At 39.2% G+C, this 25457-nt stretch overlaps 1 protein-coding gene across 3 annotated transcripts in view; it reads left to right on the forward strand.

Moving 5' to 3' along the window:
* Positions 1–25457, forward strand: part of CUNH20orf194 (chromosome unknown C20orf194 homolog) — a 136308-nt gene that overhangs the window by 15786 nt on the left and 95065 nt on the right. For all 3 annotated transcript variants that reach the window (XM_035005966.1, XM_035005967.1, XM_035005968.1), the window contains exons 2-7: positions 6780–6859; positions 11085–11204; positions 14693–14817; positions 15870–15966; positions 16838–16944; positions 21409–21486. In XM_035005966.1, the coding sequence (XP_034861857.1) occupies positions 6780–6859; positions 11085–11204; positions 14693–14817; positions 15870–15966; positions 16838–16944; positions 21409–21486 (607 nt within the window). The remainder of the gene's footprint in view (positions 1–6779; positions 6860–11084; positions 11205–14692; positions 14818–15869; positions 15967–16837; positions 16945–21408; positions 21487–25457) is intronic.

Raw genomic sequence — 25457 nt, forward strand, 5'->3', positions numbered from 1 at the left:
CTCTATACTTACTGGGTTTTTTTTTAATAGGTAAGTATTTCAATAAGTGACAAGTTTAATGGTTCAGTGACAAATAATAGGCTATGTTCTGGTTAAGAATTAAATTTGGGAAGCACGAAAATGTATAAAGGAACTGAATTTAGTTTTACTCATTTGACAGGAAAATAAGAGATACTAATTAGAATAGTGTTTTACTCTGGGAAGAGGAAGGTCTTTCTATATTTTAAATGCTTCCACTTTATTTGCCCAAGATACTTGTGGAAAAGAAACGCTTTTTGCTCCTATTCTCAGTATTGTCTTGGCTTTCCACAGCAGTAGTTGGGGGAGCTGTTTATTTCCTGGTCACATGACGGATTCATGCTTTTTGTCACTGGCTGCTTGTTAGTTTGAAAACCAAAGAGCTCTTGGTAACCTTGGCAGTCTGTCTACTGTTCATAGGGGTTAGGAAATGGGCCAAAGGACCAAGTTGATGAAATATTTCTAGTGCAGAGAATTATTGCAAGATTGATCTTGTAGTAAACATGAAAGAGTGAAGGGGGGCAGACATCCATTTCCCAGGGAGAGAAGGTTTCTTGCTTTAATCTTGATCGTCTTGCAGTTTCTGTTCTGCTGCTTCTAAAACCTTCAGTTGCTTCCACCCTTACCTCCAGCCCCAGATTTTTATTAAGAAAATGTTCAAACAATACAGAAAAGGTGAAAGAGTAGTATGGGGAATACTTGATATACCTACCACTTAGAGTCAGTAATTTTTAACAGTTTGCTGTGTGTGTTATCTTTATTTTTCTTTTCTTTTCCTCATTCTGGTTTTCTGTTAAACCCTTTTCAAGTGAGTTACAGATATCATGACATTTCTAAGTACTTCCTCATGTATCTGCTAAAAAAAAAAAAAAAAGGACATTTTAGGTATAAATACAATAACATCTCACTTAAGAAAATTAACAGTAATTCCCTACTACCATCAAATACCCAGTCCATATTCAAATTTTTCCAGATGTCTCAGGGATATTTCCCTGTTTTTTTTTTTAATCAAATTAAGGTTTTTACATTACATTGCTATTATTATTATTTAATCTCTCACATTAGAAGAGTTCTCCCTCTCTGTTTTTGTTTTACGTGACATTGACTTTTTTTAACTTAAAAAATTTTTTTAATTGTGGTGAAACACTTGTAACAAAATTTACCATTTTAACCATTTTTTAAATGGACAGTTTAACGACATTAAGTACATTCATATTGTTGTGCTACAATCCCACTATTCACCCACAGAACTCTTTTCATCTTACAAAACTCTGTACCTATTAAACAGTAACCCCACTTCTTTCCCCCAGCCCAGCACCACTACTGTACTTTCTGTCTCTATAAATTTGAATATTGTAGGTATCTCGTAAAAATGGAATCATATGATATTTGTCTTTTTGTGAATGGCTTATTTTTCACTTACTATAATGTCTTCAAGGTTCATTCGTGTTTTTAGCATGTTTCAGAATCTCCTTTCTTTTAAGATTGAATAATATTCCACTGTATGTATATAACAGAGTTTGTTTATTCATGTCAATAGATACTTACTTCTGCCTTTTGACTATAGCGAATATTGCTGCTGTGAACATGGGTATACAAATATCTCTTCAAATCCTTTTCGGTTTTTTTTTTTTGGATATATACCCAGAAGTGGAATTTCTGGATTATAAAATAATTCTATTTTAAAATTTTTGCCTCCCCCATCCCTCTATTTTTAATTTTTTGAGGAACTGCCATACTGTTTTCCACAGCAGCTACAGTTTTACATTCCCACCAGCGGTGCCCAGAGGTTCCAATTTCTCCTGATCCTTTTTTGTTGTTTTCTTTTTTTTTAATAGTAGTTATCCTAATTTGTGTGGGATTAGTATCTCCTTTTGGTTGTGATTTGCATTTCCCTCATGATTAGTGATGTTAAACATCTTTTCATGTGCTTATTGGTCATTCATATATCTTCTTTAGAGAAATGTGTATTCAAGTCTTTTGCCTATTTTGAATGGGTTTGTGTGTGTGTGTGTGTGTGTGTGTATGGTTGAATTGTAGGAGTGCTTTATATATTCTGGATATTAGTCTCTTACCAGATACATGATTTGCAGATATCTCCTCCCATTCTGTGGTTTGCCTTTTCACTTTGTTGATTGTGTCCTTCTGTGAATGTAAGGTTTTAATTTTTATGAAGTCTGATTTACGTATTTTCTATTTTATTTGTGCTTTTGGTGTCATAGCAATAAATCATTGCCAAATCTAGTTTCATGAAGCTTTTCCCATATATTTTCTTCTAAAAGTTTTACAGTTTTCAGGTTTACATTTAGGTCTTTTTTCTGTTTTGAGTTAAATTTTATATATGATGTAAAGTAAGGTCCAAATTTGTCTTCCTCATGTAGATAATACAGTGTTCCCAAAGCCATTTGTTGAAAAAAATTGTCCTTTTGGGGGGCCTGGGTGGCTCAGTTGGTTAAGTGTCTGCCTTCAGCTCAGGTCATGATACCAGGGTCCTGGAATCAAGCCCCCCATTGGGCTCTCTGCTTATTGGGGAGCCTGCTTTTCCCTCTCCCTCTGCCTGCCCCTCCCCCTGCTTGTGCCCTCTCTCTCTCTCCCTCCCTCTGTCAAATGAATAAAATCTTAAAAAGAAATTGTCCTTTCTCAGTGCATGGTCTTGGTACCCTTGTGAAAAATCATTTGACTGTGAGGATATTATAGTGAGTGAAATAAGCCAGTCACAAAAAGAGTTTATTTCTGAGTTCTCTATTCCATTCCATTGTTCAGTATGTCTGTCTTTATGCCAGTACCACACTGTTTTGATTACCATAGCTTTGTAGTTACTGTTGTACTCAGGAAGTGTGTCCTCCAGCTTTCTTTGTCCTTCTTTTTCAACATGGTTTTGACTATTCTGGGTCCCTTGAGATTTCCTATGAATTTTAGGATGGATTTTTCTATTTCTACAAAAAACATCATTGGGATTTTGATAGGGATTGTGCCGAATCTATAGATCACTTTCTGTAGAATTGACAGTTTAACAATATGAAGGCTTCCAGTCACGAACATGGATGTATTTCCATTATTGGTGTCTTCTTTAATTTCCTTTAGAAATTTATGAATGATCCAGTTTCTCTGAATCCTCCGCAGCATTTTAGTATTGTCAGTGTTTGTTATTTTAGCTTTTCTAATAGATGTATAGTGATATCTCATTGTGGTTTTAATTTGCATTTCCCTAATGGATAATGATGTAGAACATGTTTTCAGGTGCTTATCTGCCATCTCTATATCCTCTTTGAGGAAATGTTTCCTTATGCCTTTTGCCCATTTTCTAATTGGATTTTAAATTTTTTACTGTTGTTTTAAGAGTTCTTTATATATTCTACTTTGTCAGATATGTGATATAAATACGTTCTCCCAGTCTGTAGCTTGTCTTCTCATTCTTTCAACAGGATCTTTCACAAAGCAAAAGTTTACAATTTTGATGAAGTCCGGTTTATTGATTTTTTTCTTTCTTGGATTATACTATTGGTATCAAGTCTAAGAATTTTATTTAATCTTAAGCTGTGAAGATTTTCTTTTGTTATCTCCTAAAGATTTTATAGTTTCGGGGTGCCTGGGTGGCTCAGTCGGTTAAGTGTCTGTCTTCGGCTCAGGTCATGATCCCAGGGTCCTGGGATTGAGCCCTGCATTGAGCTCTCTGCTCAGCAGGGAGCCTGCTTCTCCTTCTCCCTCTGTCTGCTGATCTGCCTACTTGTGCTCTCTCTCTCTGTGTCAAATAAATAAATAAAATCTTTAAAAAAAATAATAAAGATTTTATAGTTTTACATTTAAAATTTTAAATCTGTGATCTGTCTTGAGTTCATTTTTGTGTAAAGTACAAAATTTAGGTTGAGGTTCATGTTTTTGTCTGTGGTTACCCATTTGCTCCAAGACCATTTATTGGAAAGACTATCCTTCCATTGTATTGCTTTTGAACCTTTATCAAAAATTAATTAGCTGTATTTGTGTAGGTCTATTTCTGGCAGTTCTAGTTTGTTCCATTGATTTATGTGTCTGTCTCTCAGTCAGTACCGTTCAGTCTTGATTACTTTAGCTGTATAATAAGTCTTGACATCAGAGTGATTCCTCTATTTTTTCTTCTTTTTTTTTAAAAGATTTTATTTATTTATGAGACAGTGAGAGAGGGAACACAAGCAGGAGGAGTGGGAGAAGGAGAAGCAGGCTTCCCGCCAAGCAGGGAGCCTGATGCAGGGCTTGATCCCAGGACCCTGGGATCGTGACCTGAGCCGAGGGCAGACGCTTAATGACTGAGCCACCCAGGCGCCCCTCTATTTTTCCTTCTTTCAAAAATTTTTAGCTGTTCTAGTTCCTTTGCCTTTCCATGTAAGTTTTGGGTTAATCTTGTCTATATCTACAGAAAGTCTTGGAATTTTGAAGGAATTGTGTTAAACCTGTACATCAATTTAGGGAGAATTGACACCTATACTATCTTGAGTCTTCTAATCCATGGACACAGTGTTTCCCCATTTACTTATATCTTCTTTGATTTCCCTTTTTAAAAAGATTTTATTTATTTATTTAGAAAGAGCACGTGTGAGCAGAGGGAGGGGCCGAGGGGGAGGGAAAGGGAGAGAATTTCCAGCATGCTGAGCATGGAGCCTGACGTGGGGCTTGATCTCACCACCCTGAGATCATGACCGGAGCCAAAACCAAGAGTCTGACGTTCAACTGACTGAGCCACCCAGGTGCCCCTTCTATGATTTCCTTTATCAGTGTTTTATAGTTTTTAGCATGTAAATCCTATACATGTTTTGTTAAATTTATATTTAAATGGCATTTTTTTAATTTTGGTTTCCATGTGTTCATTGCTTTGATACAGAAATAGAGTTGATTTATGTTGACCTTGCAACCTTGTTGAACGCACTTATTAGGTCTAAGATTTTTTTATAGATTCCATGAGATTCTCTACATAGGCCATTATGTCATCTGCAAATAAGGATAGTTTTATTTCCTCCTTTTCAATATGTATGTCTTTTATTTCCTTTTCTTGCCTTATTGCACTAGCAAGAACTTCCATTATCGTGTTGAATAGGAGTGATGAGAGCAGACTTTTTTTCCTTGTTCCTCCTTTAGGGCAAGAGCATTCAGTCTTTCACTATTAAATATAATCTTAATTCCTAGTTTTCTGAGTGTTTTTATTGTGAACAAGTGTTGAATTTTGTCAAATGATTTTTCTGCATCAATTATATGGTTGTGTAATTTTTTTTCTTCTTTAGCCTGTTAATATGATGGATTACATTGATTGATTTACCAGTAATGAACCAGCCTTGCATCCCTGGGGCAAACTCCTCTTGGTCGTGGTGCATAATTCTTTTTATATGTTGTTGAATTCTATTTAGTAATATTTTATTAAGGGTTTTTAGAGCTATATTCATGATGGGTATTGGTCTATAGCTTTCTTTTCTTGGAGTACTGTCTTTGGTTTAGATGTTAGGTGGTATATGTGAACATCATGAGGGAAGGCAATGATAATGACAGCTAAGTCATGGAATGGATTTTTTGGGAGTAGAAACATCAGAAAGAATCCACGGGAAAAAAAGAATTCAGAGAAGAGAAATAGTGTTGTTTGGCTGAATACTGTTGTTTGGTTGAATATAGGGCAGTGCAATGGAGCAGATTCAGCGAGGGGCAGGGATAAAGTCTGATTGTCATAGATGGAACAGTTAGTGTAGTTGGTTTGTGGAGGATCTTAGTTAATAATGATGTGGTAAGGCTGAGATTATGTTGACCATAGGGAAAAAATTAAATATAGGAGTCTTAGGGAATGAATAGTGGAGGCAAATCCTGAACCTGGAGGTGACAGGGAGAGATATAGTGGAAGGATCAGTCTTTTTTTTTTTTTTCCAAAGATTTTATTTATTTATTTGACAGAGAGAGACACAATGAGAGAGGGAACACAAGCAGGGAGAGTGGGAGAGGGAGAAGCAGGCTCCCCGCAGAGCAGGGAGACCGATGCAGGACTCGATCCCAGGACCCTGGGATCATGACCCGAGCCGAAGGCAGTCGCTTAACCAACTGAGCCACTCAGGCGCCCAGAAGGATCAGTCTTAAGCAGGAAATTGAGCATCTTTTTCTGGGACTGCTGGAAAGGAGGAGGGGTTGGTATGGAGAACATGGAATCCTTAGGAGTGATATTAATGTCTGGGAGTGCCTCTCCTTATGCTTTGTTTGGGAGGAGGGAGTATCGCTAAGGCCACAGGAATAGACCTGCCCAGAAAGGGGAACAAATATCTTTTGCTGATACTCTAACTGGGGATAGTGGTGATGATGAATCAGAGCTTCATTTAGATCCTTAAACCAATTTTTTGGTTTTTACATGTTTTTCATTTTTGTTTTTGGAAAACTGATGGGGACCACAGTTGGGGCAAATAAGGTGTGGAAACTCTTTGATAATCCTCAAAAATGAGAAGTCATCAGAGAGCATTCTGATCAGCTGCTGAGTCCCAGTCCTGTCTAGCATTGACCATGAGAGGGCCTTTGGCTCCATTCTCTATTGAGCCACAGAACCACAGACTGTCCAGTTTGTAATCAGCAGTTCAGATTAGGCTTCAGATAAATTCTGCATAATCTCTTCCAGAAGATAGAAGAGAAGGGAGTACTTCCAGTTCATGTTATAGTTCTGATATCAAAACCAGGCAAGGACCAGTTTCCATCCCTAGCATCATTCCTCCTCCTCATGCGTTCGTGTGCTGGCACTCAGGAGCTGATTTCTGTTCTTGTTGCAGCTGCAGCCGACTCCGCCAGATTCAGAGCATCTTGACCCAGAGCAGCAAGTCTCGACCTGATGGGATCCTCTGCATCCTAGGTCAGTGCTTTTAACAAGGTGGGGCAACTTGGCTTCCTTTCAAGGAAGATATTAATAATAGTATCATTGTGAGATAAGCTTGAGTTAGTGTCCTTCTCCCAGCTCTTGTTCTCTTGAAATCTGGTGCTGTTCTCATGAGATCAGGTGAACTATCGGTGGGATAAGGAGGCCCTACCACAGGGCAGGCAGTTTGTACATGTTACCTCATTTCTCCTCACAGCAGCCTTGCAAGGGAGCAGCATTGTCTCTTTTTACAGAGTGGGAAACAAACTCTAGGAGATGAGACAGACTTGCTCAGGACCATAGAGTGGCAGAACTGGGCATTTATTTAATTTTTTTTTATTGTGAAAATGCATCATATAATTTAAAAATTAAGACAATACACAAATGGGGGCGCCTGGGTGGCTCAGTCGTTGAGTGTCTGCCTTCGGCTCAGGTCATGATCCCAGGGTCCTAGAATCGAGCCCCGCATTGGGCTCCCCGCTCAGCAGGAAGCCTGCTTCTCTCTCCCACTTATCCTGCTTGTGTTCTCTCTCTGGCTATCTCTCTCTGTCAAATAAATAAATAAAATCTTAAAAAAAAAAGACAATACACAAATGATAATGAACAGAGCTTCCTAACCATCCCTGATACCCTGTTTCACTCCCCAGAGATAGCATTGCCAATTGGATCTTTTTTTTTTTAACACAAATGGGAACATTTTATTTATACTGTTGTTAACCTGATTTTTAAATTTTCATTTAACAATGTATCTTGGAGATTTTTCTGTATCAGATTAATCTTCTTTATCTTATTTTCATTTATACCCGTAGTATTGAGTCGTGGAAGTGGAATTGTTAAGTCTGGTGGTTTGTCCATCAACCACCCAAGTTCCTTCTCAGAAGCAAACCACTACTAGGTTCTTGTTTATCTTTCTTCATATATTGTATGCATGATTTTGTGTTTTCACTTAACCGCACTTGCATTTAAGCTTGCGAGAGGCAGTGTGCAGAGTGGTTAAAAACATGCAGTCTGGAGCTAGGCAGGTTTTGGGTTTGAATCCTGGTTCCACTACTCAGCCCAGAGGTTGGTAGGTCTCCATAAAAACACAGTTGTGGTGCAATAACCAAGCTGTGGAAAGAGTCCAGATGTCCATTGATAATGGATAAAGACGATGTGGTATATATAGCCAATGGAATACTACTCAGCCATCCAAAAAAATGAAATCTTGCCATTTGCAACGACGTGGATGGAACTAGAGGGTATTATGCTAAGTGAAATAAGTCAATCAGAGAAAGACAAGTATCATATAATCTCACTCATATGTGGAATTTAAGAAACAAAACAGGGGGCGCCTGGGTGGCTCAGTTGGTTAAGCGACTGCCTTCGGCTCAGGTCATGATCCTGGAGTCCTGGGATCGAGTCCCACATCAGGCTCCCTGCTCAGCAGGGAATCTGCTTCTCCCTCTGACCCTCCTCCCTCTCATGCTCTCTGTCTCTCATTCTCTCTCTCGCAAATAAAAAATTTAAAAAAAAAATTATAAAAAAAAAAAAACAGGATCATAGGAGAAGGGAGGGAAAAATAAAACAAGATGAAATCAAAGAGGGAGACAAACCATAAGAGACTCTTAACCATAGGAAACAAACTGAGGGATGCTGGAGGGGCGGGGAGTGTGGAATGGGTTAACTGGGTGATGGACTTTAAGGAGGGCACATGATGGAATGAGCACTGGGTATTATATAAGATTGATGAATCACTGAACTCCACCTCTGAAACTAATAAAATACTATATGTTAATTAATTTAATTTAAATAAAAATTTAAAAATTAAAAAAAATAAATAGCGGCTGATGCCAGCAGAGAACAAAGAATGCCTCTTGACCATATACACTCAATACACATACACACACACACACACCCTTGCACAAGCCCTCTTTGAAACTTAAATGGTATTTAGGGGAGAAAATGAAGGGCAGAACCTTAAAAATGCCTAAGTTTGGAATTTAAAAAACTGCGCAATAATTTTACTGAACTTACTTGGGAAAATGTGATCAAGTTTTCAGCTTTTAGAAGGGAATGTGGATTTATGATAGAAATTACATTATTTTTTGTTAAAGCTGTATTTTACCTAAAAACAAAGCAAAACCAAACCACAGTTGTGGTAAACCTGGAATTCCCGCCAAAAGTTCCAAATGTTTAAACAACATTCATCGGATTCTCTCTCCAGCTGCAACCCTCAGAAGGGTGGGAGCTGTCTTTGCCATGAATTTACCTATGAATAAAAGCACCTGTTCATTACTGTACTTATGCTATCATTTCAGTTGGCTTCGGTGTCCCTCCCTTTGACATACCCCCCCCAATCAAAGTTTTGTTTGTTTAGCATTTCTGTACTTTCTGGCACTATAAGATACTCTAGGCTTATTTTATATATTTCCTGCTCCAGTCCTAGAATCAGCCATTTCTCCAAGGAGTGCTGGGGTTCCTTTTATTGGAGAGTGGTATTAGAAATCAGTATCTGGGCATTGGATACACTCTTGTTACTACTGGGATGTCATTGCTCCTAGGCCCTGGGGCAAGTGACAGAGTAACAAAATACTTGTGTGTACATTACCTGTAAATGTTATGTAACCATCTGTATCTATATTACGCTAAACGTGAATTCATATTAATGTCTCCATCCTACCCAGTTACCACATAGGTTATTCTAGTTTCTCCCTTTTGCTTATCTGTAAACTTCTACTTCACCAGTAGGAAACTTGGCACCCATCATCCACCATTAGTTACTTGTTTAATTCCAGTATACATATATAGCAGTATCAGAATTGTTAACCCATAATACCCCTATGAGAAACAACTTTGTCAGCTAAAGCATAGTGCCTACATAGAGTTTCTTTTGCCTTTAATTTTACATGGTCAGTCTTTTTCATGTCAGCAATTTATGCAGCTGGAACCCTTGGAAGTGGACATGCTGAGGCCAGGTCTGCTCAGTCTGCTGTTTATTTTTCACTCTGTAGCCCTTTAAACTTTGGGCCTTAGATAGGCCAGTCCATTCTGGCTTTTGATTCTTTTTCACCCCTCCCTTCACTGAAGCATTGAATGGGATAGAACAGGGCTGTGCTGCTTTGATCTCAGCTTAGAAGGGAGTTCTCTTATATTAGAAGTCGTCTGCCACAGGCAGTCCCTGGGCCCCTCTGCTCTAAATGACCATTACTTTTTTTCACTTGTCTGAATGGCCATTGACAGTCCTCTTTCCCAGGCTTTAGCCATATTTCTATTCTTAGAGCTCTTTCTGCTCCAACTCCTTCCTCAGCCTCCTGTAGACAGCTACCACCTGCCCGTGACATGTTCAGAGATACTCAGGAACCAGTTAGTACATATGCCCATGCCATTGAGAGGCAGTAGTGAAGGTATATTGTTTAATTTCTTTTTTGTTTCTGACCCAGCCCCACTAGACTGTAAGCTCCATGGGGGCCATTTGCAGGCATGTTTACCACACACTCCAGCATCCAGCACAGTGATGGGCCTTGAATTTGATAAATATTTGTGAAATGATAGGTGTTTGTTGTTCCATTCACTTGTCCTCTTTTTCACTTCTTTGCGTTCTTTTCAAACTACCTTAATCTGCGTTTATTTGATCCCCCATGTTTTGGTAAAGCTCTCTTTGAGAAGTGAATATTTTTTATCCCCTATTCCTATTCCAACTGAAAAGTATTCCAAAATCTTTAACCAGCCATGGCAGGCCATGGCAGGCAGGACCGTATTCTTTGCTTCTTTCTAAACTGAAAAATTGCGGACGCCTGGGTGGCTCAGTCGTTAAGCGTCTGCCTTCGGCTCAGGTCATGATCCCAGGTTCCTGGGATCGAGCCCCACATCGGGCTCCCTGCTCGGCAGGAAGCCTGTTTCTCCCTCTTCCACTCCCCTGCTTGTTCCCGCTCTCTCTGTCAAATAAATAAATAAAATCTTAAAAAAAATAAAATAAAAAAATAAACTGAAAAATTACTTTTTGGAAATGAATAGCTTCAATAATGTATGCTATTTAACTGTCTCAACTATATAGATCTTGAAAACCAAGTAACAACCAACTTGATGCTTCATTCACAGAGTTGCTTAATTTAGTTTCTGGCACAAAACTAGTGTGAGCTTCTGCCTTTAACTTAACCATCACGGTTTTGCCGAGCAGGGGCAATTTATTGGGACTCATTTGTGTCCCACAGTACAGCTGATCAGAGCCTTCTTTGCTTTGCAGGAATCGATAGCAGGTACAATGAAGGCTGCAGAGAGCTGGCGAACTATCTTCTGTTTGGTTTGTACAATCAGAATACAAGTGATTTTGAGAAAACGGGGTTTTCTGAAGAAGTTCTAGATGGTAAGTATATATGGTATTAAGGTAGTATGCTCTTGTTAGTAACCTGCTGGTTGATACAAGATTAGTGACAAGTAGTTTTCAGAATATGTTTACTGGGTTAATCAGTTTTAGAGGGAAAAGTGCATATCAGTTTGGCTTTGTATCTTCTTGGCAAGGTAGTTTTCCTCTCAATTGCCCACTGCCTTTTTATGTGCTGGGAGGTTCAGATTATGTGCTGTTGTCCTGTGAAAGCACATTCAGTTGTGGGTAAAGGATGAGCCTGCAGGCTACTCCTACAAGGAAGACTTCATGTGGATCTTCAGCTTAGGAACAAAGGCTCTTTGTCCATCTCTGTCTTTGGGAATTGTTTTCTGTGTGACTTTAATTCATGATGATGCCCATGATTACAATGGAGGCTTTCTGCTTACATTCCCCTTTCTTCAGCTCTGAGACACTCTCCCTGTTTTGATGCTGTTGTGGGCTGATGCCCAGGAGCTATCTCTGATATCACATACTTAGCATCTTGACTTGTCTGCCAGATGGATCCAGAGACACAGGAATAGACAAATCAAACTGAACAAGAGACAGGCAGCTCTTGTGAAGCAGCTGGGAGTGCATGAAAGCTAACATTTGATATTGAATATTGATATTGAAGTCATCTTGCAGTGGATGTAGTGCGGTGGTTTTAAAGTGGGGGCAGTTTTATTCCCCGAGGGGCATTTGGCAATATCTGAAGACATTTTTGATGGTCACAACTGGGCAGAGTGGCTACTAAACATCTACAGTGTCATGGATAGCCCTCCACAACAAAGAATGATCTGGTCTAAACTATCAATAGTTCTAAGGTTAAGGAACCCTGGTCTACTGTATGTGAAAATTTTTCTGTGGTAAAATCCTTAACAGTGTTTATCCTTATAGATTGACTAGGTTTTCTTTTTATTAGGAAGTGCAGAAGGAGCAGACTGCAATTATAACTTCCATTAAATTTCTTTCAATATCAAATTTAGTTTCAGAGTTTGATTTTTAAAAATGCTTCTTTATGCGGGGCACCTGGATCAGTTAAGTGTCTGCATTTGGCTCAGATCATGATCCCAGCATCCTGGGATCAAGCCCTGCATCAGGCATCCTGCTCAGCGGGGAGCCTGCTTCTCCCTTTCCCTCTGCCCCTTCCCCTGCTTGTGCTCTCTCTCTCAAGTAAATAAAATCTTTTTTTAAAAAAATGCTTCTTGGGGTGCCTGGGTGGCTCAATCTTTAAGCGTCTGCCTTCGGCTCAGGTCACGATCCAAGGGTCGTGGGATCGAGCCCCACGTCGGGCTCCCTGCTCAGCGGGAAGCCTGCTTCTCCCTCTCCCATTCCCCCTGCTTGTGTTCCCTCTCTCGCTATGTCTCTCTCTGTCAAATAAATAAATAAAATCTTTTAATAAATAAATAAATAAATAAATAAATAAATAAACAAATAAATAATGCTTCTTTATGCTGTACAACATCTACTGGTTTGAAAGAATTCATCTTGGGGTGCCTGGGTGGCTTAGTCGGTTAAGAGTCAGACTCTTGATCTCAGCTCGGGTCTTGATCTCAGGGTTGTGAGTTTGAGCCCTGCATTGGGCTCCATGCTGGGTGTGGAGCCTACTTTAAAAAGAATTCATCTTGGCAGTTACATAGAATTATAAAAAGACAGATGCTCATACCAGCCACAGATTTCACTGCAGCCAAAGTTGCTAAGAATATTGTAGTACTGAAATTAAGGAAATAGTTTAAACCTCCAAAGGTGTGGGGTTTTTTTTGCTTATCATTGTCTTTATCCTGCCGTCTGGCATAATGGGTGCTTATGAAATGAGCATCTTCTTTGACTGAATTAATAAATCATTAATGAATTAAAAATGAATTAGTAAATTCATTTTTTAAATCCAAGTAGTTGGTAAACTGAGACACTGGATTTATACATCTACATTTTGATCTGTATATGAGAGGAAAAGAGGCCAACACGAAGGATTTATTTTTTTAAAAAAACTTAAAATAGTTTACATATTCATCCAGTTTTCTTATACTTTCATCTTTTACTGTTAATTTTGTTCAGAGCAATGACATCAGAGTCCTATGAGATTCTGAGAATGCTTAATTAGGCTTAGTAGTTGTTGCATTATTTCTTTTACTGGATCCTAATTCTTTGTGGAGTTTTACATATTAGTGTAGAACATAAACTGGAAGCCCCCCTCAGCCTCTCCATGTGACTTCAAACTCTCATTCCTCAGCAGACAATCTACAAGTGATTCAGGGCAAGGCTCTTAGAGGGCCTGTATGAAGAAGACCAACAGGATGAGAGGTGATCCCTGTCCCATCCCTTGCCACCTTGTGATTCTAGTGCTTAACTGAGAGTCAGCAGTGAATAGGCTGCTCTATACCATGTTCCCTAGAACACCTGGGTCTGCCCAGGTGTGGGGCACAGAGTGATTTTTGAAAAACCAAAGGTCAGCATCATGGAGCTTTATTTCAAGAGGCCACCCAGTGGTGTGGTCAGCTGCAGTCTGTATTCATCGGGCTTAGGTTTTTGTAGAATATGGGCTGTCACTGTGTTACTGTGTTGGCATTGCCCTAAACCTACTGTTTTAGATGCTCCCTGCCACCATGCTGCTCTCACTTCCAGCCACCTCCTCCATCAACTTCCCTAGCATCATCTTGTTAGAGAGATGCCTGAGATTGTTCTGCTTTCTGAGGAGCCATGCAGTGGAGCTCTGCTCTTTTTCTGGAAGTACGACTGCTTTCTTTCTCAGTCTTCAAACTGCTTTAATATTCCTGCCCCATTTCATGGCTCTTGTTACCTTACCTAGGTTTATTTGCATCCTTGGGATTGTTTTATTTATTTGACCCACCAACATCCATGGTTCTTCCTTAAGTCTGTGAGCTGCTGATCTATTTATAGAAGCCTTGTCCACTTGCCTCTGCTTCCTTCCTCACAGCCTTTCCTGTGTACAGAGTTCACCCCCTACATAGTAACCCTTCCCAGAGCTGAACAGTGATGTCCTCAGGCCCATGGTTGCCTTGAGTCAACAGCCAAGAGCTTTAGACATTGATGTCTGCAGAAGAACCGTCACTGGCTATATTTGCTATTTCCTGCCTCGGTGGCTTTAGGCTATGGAGTTTCCATTTGGTATTTATCTCTGTAGCAAAGTACACAGCTAAGTCTGGTACCACAGATTTGACGGTGTTGAACTTTGCGAAGCAGAACATCCTGAAAGCTGTTCTTTTGACTTATTCTGGGCGAGTATTGTAGTAACCAGAGGGCCACAGTGGTGGGAGCATTGCATGGGAACTAGAAAATCCTTGCTGCCCACACGTGAGTGTTACACAGTCCCTTTGAGGCACATTGCCTAGTTATAAAGAACTTTCAGTTTAGAGTTTTGTTACATTGTCTCTGAAATAGCTTTAATGGTATTATTCATTACCTGAGCAGAAAATGTGTAAAGGAAATGACTTTGACAGTGTTGTGATTTAATTTTGTTTTCCTTACAGATGTAATTATATTGATTAAATCAGATAGTGTCCATCTGTACTGTAATCCTATAAACTATCGCTATCTCTTACCCTATGTGGCACATTGGAGAAATCTGCATTTCCACTGCATGACTGAAAATGAGGTAAGGAGAGAAGATAGAATAGGCACTTAGAGACATTCTAAGGATACTCTTTCAGAAAAGTATAGATCTAGAACAGGAGGCCCCTTAAAAAAAACAAATTGCAGCATGTCATTACACAAAAAAAGCTATTTGTTTTAGTGGAACTTTTCATAATTCATTATGAGGCTACCTTATAGATAAATTGTTTACCTGACAGACAAAAGGGACTCTTCAAATTGGGACCTAGTCGTAGGCTTGTGACCCTAGCTTCCTGTCCTGCTTGTTTATCACCAGCCTGCACCCATTCTCTTGGGGAATGAGTGCAATGGACTGCCTCAGGAGAATTTGATAAGCTTTTGTAACATTTCCATGTTTGGATTTTTTGCTATTTGTTTCCTTTTGGGTTCTTTTCAAGTGTTTGGCTGGAAATCAAATTGGGATTTGAGGGCGCCTGGGTGGCTCAGATGGTTAAGCGTCCGCCTTCGGCTCAGGTCATGATCCCAGGGTCCTGGGATCGAGTCCCACATCGGGCTCCCGGCTCAGCGGGGAGCCTGCTTCTCCCTCTGACCCTCTCCCCTCTCATGCTGTTTCTCTCTCGCTCACTCTCTAAAAAAATAAATAAATAAAATCTTTAAAAAAAAAAAATTGGGATTTGAGATTTAGGGTTTCATGGAAATGGTGACCTAATACGGGTAAAAAACCCTTCTTTCTTTTTTTTAAGTTAAAGGTGTTTACTATAAAATCTAAGCGATCACTAAAATAACATAACAGACTTCTAATCCAACCAAAAAAAAAATAGAATCGTAAAAAATACTGATATATAGTTGACCCTTGAACAACATGGGAAGAACCCTTCTTTCCATGTGAGCTTTTGGGGAATTTTTGAGGCAGGTTTTATCTCTTGCATTCAGGTATCTGACCAGCAAACACAAAAAGTTGGCTTTGGAAACACCCTCTTGGGTGCAGTCCTCTATAAATGTCATTTGAGATAACTCTGATAAAATACCAAGAAAATAGGGGATTTTGCATGATGTCTCCTCAGAGTCTGTTTTCCTCTCAATTTCCCTCTTCAGTATGAAGATGAGGAAGCTGCAGAAGAATTTAAAATTGCCAGCTTTGTGGACATGGTTCGAGACTGTAGTAGAATTGGCATTCCTTACAGCTCCCAAGGTGGGTATCTGACAGCAAGCCATATTAGAACCTTGCTTGGATGATGTGTGAACCCAGTGTTTCTGCTGCTCCTTCCATTGGAGGCATTTAGCTGGGAAACCCATTGATTTATTTTCACTAAAGGCAGAGAATCAAGCAGAATGAAATTTGGGGATTTTTCTTTGCAAGCTGGTACTCATAACTGAAATTTCTGTAACAACACAGCAGGCCATCTAGTCAGAAAAACTGATAAGGGATTTACCACAGTTGCCATCTAGCTGTGCCACTTAATTGTATGGAGAGTATAGCTGTGGAGCCTCTTGGTAATCAGAAATAGTAATTCAGGCAGCTGTTAAAAATATGCTGACAGTGAGGCTCAAAAATGATGTGTAAAAATAAAGGAAAATAATCCACAAGTTTAGCCGTGGTTATATCTTATTTTTAAAAAACTTTGCTCATTAGAACTATTGCTATACAAAAGGAAAATTTTTGATTTGGTAATTTTCCCTTGAGGAAGTTGATTGGCTATGTTTCTTAAGGGGGAAGAGCCACGTTTGGGTCTGTTAATAATTATATCCGCTAAGTGATGCAAGTCAGATGTAATAGGCCACTATTTATTTACTAATTTGCTCACTTAGGAAACCAGAATGTGAAAGTATACTATAGAGAAATCTGAATTTATGTAACTTGTTATGATTTGAATTTTCTATGACTTTCATTTTGTCTTTCTAGTTTTAATATCTAACCATTTTATCTGTTTCACTTTTATTTTGCTAAATGTGGCCACGGTGAATTTGAGAGAGATGACGCCTGTCTAACCACATTAGATCAGGTTTAGACTGTTATATCCAGGATGGTATTTGATACATGTTGTTTTATTTGATTCCTCTAGGTCACTTGCAGATATTTGATATGTTTGTAGTAGAGAAATGGCCAATTGTACAGGCCTTTGCACTTGAGGGCATTGGAGGGGATGGATTTTTTACCATGAAATACGAGGTATGTGTGAAAAGCAGTATGCCTGGCTTTTGTCTGCCACTTGCTGTCTTTATGAAGGGCCCCCACAGTGTGAGTGTGCATCATTATAACACTCTGAAAAGCTAGCAGTGATCTCTCAAGAGCATGGAGCAAGTTAAAAAACTTGAAATGTAAAATAGATGCTGTGCAAAGCTAGTCCCTAAACTAAACTCCTGTGTCCTTTCTTCTAGGAGTTTCTCTCTGTCCTCCTTTCTCTCTTTTCCCCATTCTGAGTCCGTTGTTCTTCCAGTCTACTCCTGTAGCACCCTAAGCTGATTCCTCTTACAGCTTTCTTTGTCCTGTGTTACACATTTTTCACACACCCCTACTCATGTACCCACCCATCCTTGGTCTCTGGATCGGAAGCTTCTTGAGAACAAAAACAGTCTTTTCATTGTTGTTGTTTGTATCTTAGAAATTCATATAATTTGAGAACTATTCAAGAGCAATGAAAAGGACAGTACAGAATTTTGTATAAGTACAGCATACTAGAGGAATAAAAGGGTTATCTTTTGTGTTACAGACAGTATCTTTTATTTCAGTATTCCTTCTATCTAGGAGATGACTCATAAATATTTGTTAAGTGAATTAATGAATGAGTCTGGGAGAGGGGGTCACCCAGAGTGCATATTAAGGAGGATGGCCTGGTAGGTTAGCAGCATCACCATAGGCATCTCCCAATGAGATGACCTGCCCCCCAGCACAGAAACAGGGAATGAACATTGACATGCTCAAAATGGGAACATACTATTAGGCATAGAGTAGGAAGCATGGCCCAGGGCTAATTACTATCCCTCCTTCCAAGAAGTAGCAGTGTCCCTAGGAAGTAAATGGATTCTTGCCTGGTAAACCCTGTAATGTGGAAGGAACATGGGATGTAGGGTTGAAGAGAAGCACACCACTTGGTCTCCACTTTTCCTGCTCTAAAACTATAGTATTCTCACATTGACTATAAGTAGGAGAACTTCAGCAAGGCTGTGGGAGCTGCCCCTGCTAGGAAGTAATGCTCTCTAATTTATTTATTTGAGAGAGAGTAAGCGAGCACGAGTGGTGTGGGAGGAGACTCCCTGCTGAGTGTGGAGTCTGACGCAGGGTTCCATCTTACCACCCATGAGATCACAACCTGAGCCAAAACCAAGAATCAGGCATTCAACCAACTGAGCCACCCAGGCGCCTCAGTGCTCTCTAATTTAGAAGAATAGGGGCATAGGGCACCTGGGTGGCTCAGTCAGTTAAGCATTCGACTCTTGATCTCAGCGCAGGTCTTGATTTCAGGGTCTTGAGTTCAAGCCCCACATTGGGCTCCACACTAGGCTCTGTGCTAGGTGTGGAGACTACTTAAAAAAAAGTGGGGGGGGCGCCTGGGTGGCTCAGTCGGTTAAGCGTCTGCCTTCGGCTCAGGTCAAGATCCCAGGGTCCTGGCATCAAGCCCCACGTTGGGCTTCCTGCTCAGTGAGGAGCCTGCTTCTCACTCTCCCTCTGTCTGCCACTCTCTCTCTCTGTCAAATAAATAAATAAAATCTTTAAAAAAAAAAAAAAAGAGGCAGTACACTAGGAGGCTGCAGGGTTCATACAAACCAAATGAGGCAGACCTTCTGACTCCTGCCTTAAGGTGCATTACCCCGTGCAGACACATCCAAAAGGAACAAAATGCCCTTCCTTTCTTTAAGTAGGCTCCACACCTAGAGTAGGGCTTGAACTTACAACCCTGAGGTCAAGAACCTCATGCTCTACTGACTGAGCTAGCCAGGTGCCCCAATAAAATGCCTTCCAAAAAACCTTTACAAGATAATGTGGATCTTTCCTGTAGGGTGGTGTTTAATGGGGTGGGGTGGGCAATAAGGAGGAAACTGCACACATAATATAGTGAGGCTACTATAAGTCTTCTCTCAAGATGCCTTTCTCTAGATCCTGCCTTTCTTTGTAGCTGCTAATTGTTATTCTCTCAAATGCTTTCCTTTTGTCTCCCTCTCATTCTCCCCCCACCTCCATTCCCTTCCTTACCAGCCTTTAGGGTATGGAACAGTACTCCACTCTGAGTTACACACCAGAGGCCTGATAACTGCCTGAGCCAGAAAGACTCTTGAGTCTTTGGAAGGAGAACTACAGACACTTAAAATTTAATTTTTAAAAATTCTGTCTTATTGTATGTCTATACCCAGAAGAAAGTCATTAACCCAGAGGAGGCTTTGTCCCAGATGTACTAGGTGCCAGCATGAGAAAGGAAGCCAGACCCACATAAGCTTTTACTTGGCATTTAGACTGGGCCAAACTGAATTACGGGTATAGAGAGCTCTTCCTGGGAAGCAGCATAGGGAAGTTCCTCTGATAGGGCTTTCCCTGCCTCCAGCTTCCTCCTTCTTAACTCTCCAGCTGCTGGAACTGTCACCTAGTAATGTAAATTTACATCAACTAGCTCCTCAAGGAGAGAATTCTAGTAGCAAACTTCTGAATAATGAGAGTAACCATAGAGCAAGCATTCATTTACCTTTTTATGGACAAACATAAGATCTTCATATTGAAAGGTGGAATAAGACTTAGGAAAAGATTCAACAAAATATAAGAAAGAAACCATAGCATATAGATGCAGAGATAGATCAGCATGCTTTTTAAAAAGATTTTCTCCAGGAAATAGAATAAAAAATGAGAAAAATGTCTCCTTTGTACCTTTTAAGAATGGATTTTGTAAGAAGAGAAATAAGAAATGGTAGGTAGAGCACACAAAATTAAAAAGGGAGATAGCTGACATAAGGAAATATTATAAGTCTCAAAATTATTAGTAAAATTAAAGTTTGCATTTAAAATTAGAAATCAGATTCAGTACCTTCAAAAAATCAAATCAGTTGATGCTTGAAAAGCTGTTCCAGAATACAGAGGAAGGAGCTAAATATATTAACTCAGTCTTTTGGAATTCAGAATATAAGGGAGTAGAGAACCTGAATAACTGCCTCTTGCCTGTCTGCTCTCCCTAAAAAAACTTTCTAGTAGTTGACAAGCTCTGCTGAGAGCATAAAACTTCCAATTAGCCTTTCCATTTGGAAGTAAAAACAAGCAACCAAAGATCACCAGACATTTGATTAAATACCTGTAACTTGAAAAGATCGAGATTAAAAAAAAAGATGGATTGGATAAGACCCAAAGGTAATTAAGATATAGAGCAAAACTTAAAGCACAAAACTCTCATTAGGATGCCCAGACAAGTAAGATTTGGTGACCATAGAACAAGTGATAAATTAACATAAAGAAAATAAGAGCTCAAAATAAAATAAAAATAACTAAAAAAAAGAAAATAAGAGTTCTGGGAAATTATGACTGATAAAATTAATAAAGGGTTTGGGAGGTAAAGTTAGGAAATTCTCTAAAAATATAAAATTAAAAAATCAAGGAGATAGAAAATACGAGAAAAAAGTTAAAAGACATAGAGAACTGATCCAAGATGTCTGATATCCAACAAGTAAGAGTTACAGAAAGATAGAGCAGAGATATCAGAAGGGAGGAAATTTTTTAAAAAGAATAAACATTTTCAGTGATAAAAAGAATAAAAACTTTTAAATTAAATGACTTAGCAAGTATAAATGGGAAGGAAAAAGCCTTAAGTCTATCTATGCCTTTTTTGAACAGTAAGGATAAAAGAGTATCACATTTCTTCTAGGAAGAAAAAAATAAGTCACCTACATAAGACAGTAGGAACCAGATTTCTCTCCTTCCCAAAACAACTCAACCTAGCCAAACCAAAAGAACAAATAAAAACCAAAATATGTGAAGCAATGGTTTTCAAGACAATAGACATCAGACAATGAAAAATATTGATTCCCTGAGAGAAATAGACAAGGTCAGCTGTATGATTGCACTAGTTTACTACTTTGAGAAAATTTCCAGGCCCACAGCACAGGGAGGGGGTACCCAGGTGAATCCCAGTGTATTTCCTAAGCTGAGAAGATACATTAGAGAGTCTGGTGAGAGCAGGGCAGCTAGAGGACTAAAAAGGAAAGTACCAGAGAGAACTCCAAAGATCTGCCAAGATTCCCCTACCCTACCCCCATCCCAAGTATTCAAAAGAGTATCAGTGCATTCATGTGTCAGGCAACTACCAAGGGCAGAGTTAAAAAAAAACAACAACTGAAGAGTAATCAAGAACAGTGCCTGATACATGCTAAGGGCTGGGAACAGTACCTGTTCCCACCAGTTAGACTGAAAAAGCACATAATTCAAAGGGCATTGAGTAGAGCCCTCAGAAGGGTATTCAAAAGATGTACCAAAGTTTCTGTAAAGATAGCTTCCTTGAATGGGACTGCATTTATTAATATGTATTGGTTCTAATATAACTGATAAAATTTTGATTTATTCTAATCACTGAATTTTCACCAAAATAGTCATTTATGATACTTTTGGTTGTCATAGTGATATTGACTCATTTATTTATATGTTTTTACCCTTATGTTGCAGTTGCAGGATGTGAGTTTGAGTCTATGGAATGTCTACAGCAAGATGGATCCTATGTCTCTGGAGAGTTTGCTTTCAGAAGTAAGAAGCCAAATTGTATTTAACGTATAAATATTAGAGCCAGCTCAGTTGTCCACTAACGGTTTTTAACTTGAAGAAATGCAAGATATATTTTTGTTTGAACAGTTTCTTCCCTGATTGTTATCTTGAACTCCTCGGGGGTAGAAGGAGACCTGGAAAAGTGATAGTGCCTCTTTCGCTCTGAGGAAACCTCACCAGAGGCGAGACCAAGGCTGCCTACCAGGTTGACGTTTCCACCTAAAAACATTCTCTCTCTTGGGCTGGACTTCAGGAAAACAATACAGACGCTGTCTTTTTGCACTCTTTCCCTGAGATGAAATGATTAAAAAGATGGGGTTTGGCTTAAAAGAATCAAGAATTAGAGCAGAGGTTGGCAAACATAGGCTTTGTATGCCCTCCGTCTCTGTTAGAACTATGTTAGAACTACTCAGCGGTACCATTGTAGCCTGAGAGCAAGCGTGGACAATGCTTAAATGGATGGGTGTGTCTGTGTGTTCCAAGGAAACTTTATTTACAAAAATATGTGGCCTGCCCACAAACCATAACTTGTTGACTGCTGGATTAGAGGGTCAGGCATTAATATCTGGACTTGGAAGAAAGTATAAAGTTGGGTGGAGCAATTTCCAGTGAGGAGCAACAGATAAAACTGAGGCTACAGGAACAGATGCTGTGATTAAGCAGCTCAGTGGTGTCTCTCAGTGGCCATGACTAGATATGCATGGAAAAAGAATAGTGTGTAGCCTTTTAATTAAGTTAGTTATGATATTAAAACCCAACAAAAGTAACAAAAATGGAAACTACAGACCAGTCTCACTTGGCAATGTTACTGCCTGTATTTTTTTTTTAAGATCTATTTATTTATTTATTTATTTATTTGAGAGAGTGGAAGTGAGAAACAGAGCACCAGTGGAGGGGAAGGGGGCAGAGGGAGAGGGAGAAGCAGACTCCTCACTGAGTAGGGAGCCCGTATTTACGGGGCTTGATCCCAGATCATGATCTGAGCTGAAGGCTGATGCTTAACCGACTGAGCCACCCAGGCGCCCCTTTAGTGCCTGTATTTTAAGTAAAATATTAGCAAGTAGAATCCAGTATCATTTTAGAATATTCTCTGATGAAGTAGAGCTTAATAAGGGTGCAATATTTAGTTTAGTATAAAGAAATCTATTAATATAATCACTGCACTAATTTTTCTCCTTGGGACCATTTGTGATGACTCCATAGATGCCTAAAAGGCATTTGATAAAATTGAACATCCATTCTGTTTAAACATTTCTAATTAAATAGGAATACAAAAGAAAACTAAACCCTGAACTTTTTGTACTTTGCAAAAACCTAATCATCATCATTATTAATCCATGGCTAATCTAATTATGGAAAAAAGTGAACATGCAGAAATTTATAGCATAAGAATGCAAAAATGATAAAGAAAATTTAACCACAAAGAAAGAAGAGAGATAAGTAGTTTAGGAGTTTCTACAAGTGTCTAAGACCCATACCCCACTTGCATGCAGTCCCCTGAATGTGAGGACGCTATACGTCACACATGGAGGCTAAACATAACACTGTATTTTTTTTTTTTTTTAAGATTTTATTTATTTATTTGACAGAGAGAGACACAGCGAGAGAGGGAACACAAGCAGGGGGAGTGGGAGAGGGAGAAGCAGGCTTCCCGCTGAGCAGGGAGCCCGATGTGGGGCTCGATCCCAGGACCCTGGGATCATGACCCGAGCCAAAGGCAGACGCTTAACGACTGAGCCACCCAGGCACCCCCATAACACTGTATTTTTAAGAACATTGCAAGCATCTCTGGAGTCAGTTAAGAGGGACCACTCAGAAGGACATTTTTAATTGCACCTCAGCCAACAATGACATCTTATAGCTGAAGAAGCAATAGTGGTAATCACCATGGGCTGTAGACCAGGCTCTTCCTGGTTTTCTGACTTCCCATGAGCAAAATCGACTGAAGTTCAGTCCCTACCCTCAAAATATTTTAATTTAGTGATTAACAAATACACAGATGTGGTGAGACCTAGACCCAGATTAATTATAGATCAGAATTACTTAGATCCCTACTTTAATGGCCTGATAAAGGAAAGGGTACACTTTTCTAGAGGTAAATATTATGTACTTCAGTTTTTCAGTAAAAACTTTAATAACAAAATGTCTGGCATATGATTAAAAAAATTAGTAGAAGATATGAAGCAAGAAAATTTTGTTAAGAAACAGTCAAGGGGCACATGGGTGGCTCAGTCGTTAAGCCTCTGCCTTCAGCTCAGGTCATGATCTCAGGGTCCTGGGATCGAGCCCTGCATCGGGCTCCCTGCTCTGCGGGACGCCTGCTTCTCACTCTCCCACTCCCCCTGCTTATGTTCCCTCTCTTGCTGTGTCTGTCTCTGTCAAATAAATAAATAAAATCTTTAAAAAAGAAAGAAAAAAGAAACAGTCAATAGGGAGGCACCTTGCTGGCATAGTTGGTAGAGCTTGCAGCTCTTGATCTCGGGGTTGTGAGTTCAAGCCCCACATTGAGTGTAGAGATTACTTACAAATAAAGTCTCAAAAGAAATAGTCAAGAGGATTAGATCCAGATATTGGAATTAACTAATGGAAAACTTCAAATAACTAATAAAAATGCTAAAGAATTTCAGCAGAGACCTGAAAACTATAAAAAGAACCAAATGGAAATGTTAGAAATGAAAAATACTATACCTAAAATGAAAAATTTATTAGATTGTCTTAGCAGGTTAGATACAAATGAAGAGAAGTTCTGTGAACTTGAAGATAGGTCAAAGGAAGTTTCTAAACTGAAGGACCAAGAAAAAAAGACCAAGGGGAATAAAACAGAGCATCAAGTATCTGCCAAACAATGTCAAATGATCTAACAGAGTATAGTTGGAGTCCCAGAAGGAAAGTAGAGAGAAAATGCAGTAGGAAATCTGAGTTGGTAACGTCCAAGAACTTTCCAAGCTGATGAAATAAATCAATCCACAAATCCATGAAGCTCATTGAACCCCACATAGGATAAAAATTACTATAAACATGTATAAAAATGACCATAAATTTATGCAGGGATCTCTTGCGGTGAGACTACAAATGTTCTTAATAAAATTCGAATCCAACAACCAAAAGTATTTAAAATGCAATTCTAGTCTTTATTTGTATCTCTAGAAAAATTACTGAAAAGCGAGCAATTTATACCCATATTACTTTTTAAAAATCTGCCTTATTTTCTCCCTTCTCTGAGCTGTTTCATAGCCTCCAAACTTCTCTAAAACCCTCTTTTCTGTCCACCATCCAAATACTTTTTCTGCTCACATCTCTTTCCCCTTTGCCAAGACTTGTAATCCTAAGCCAAAATTGACATCTAGGCTTTAATTCCCACTGGGCCAATCACTGCTGGTGGCTCTTTGATGGCCAGAGAACCTACAGCTCCATGCTTCCTGCTCAGATCTCATGGAGGGAGAGTGCAGACTCCTCTCAGAAGTATATATTTTTGTTTTATTGATAATTTTTTCCATGAACTACTCCTTATAGATGAACTGCACCCATACTCACAGATACACTAAACTACAAAGAGGTGCTACTTTTTCATCTACTAAAATGCTAGAAATTTGTTAAAGGCTGAGAATAGAGTTGCCAGTTGCCAAAGAGTGAGAGTGAGACCTTCAGTGGAATAGGTGAAATGCCTGTCTGGAGGGAACATTTGGCATCCCTGTCCAGCAATTTCAGTCTAGTAATTTATCTCAAGAAAATAATTAAAGATGCCAGTGAAGGATATTCACTGAAGAATTGTTTATAAAAACTGTTAATAAAAACTAAAGACAAAGTGAATGTCCAACAGTAGGAATTAAATAAATCTATTTGGTGGCCCATTATACCGTCATTTAAAATCATGTTTTAGAATTGGATTTGATATAGAAGTTCAAAATATGTTTGGCAAAGTAAAAGGTATTATTTCCATCTTTGTAAAACAA

Source organism: Mirounga leonina, unplaced genomic scaffold (genome assembly GCF_011800145.1).
Source record: "Mirounga leonina isolate KUSES-001 unplaced genomic scaffold, KU_Mleo_1.0 Mir_150, whole genome shotgun sequence".
NCBI classification, from domain to species: Eukaryota; Metazoa; Chordata; class Mammalia; order Carnivora; family Phocidae; genus Mirounga; species Mirounga leonina.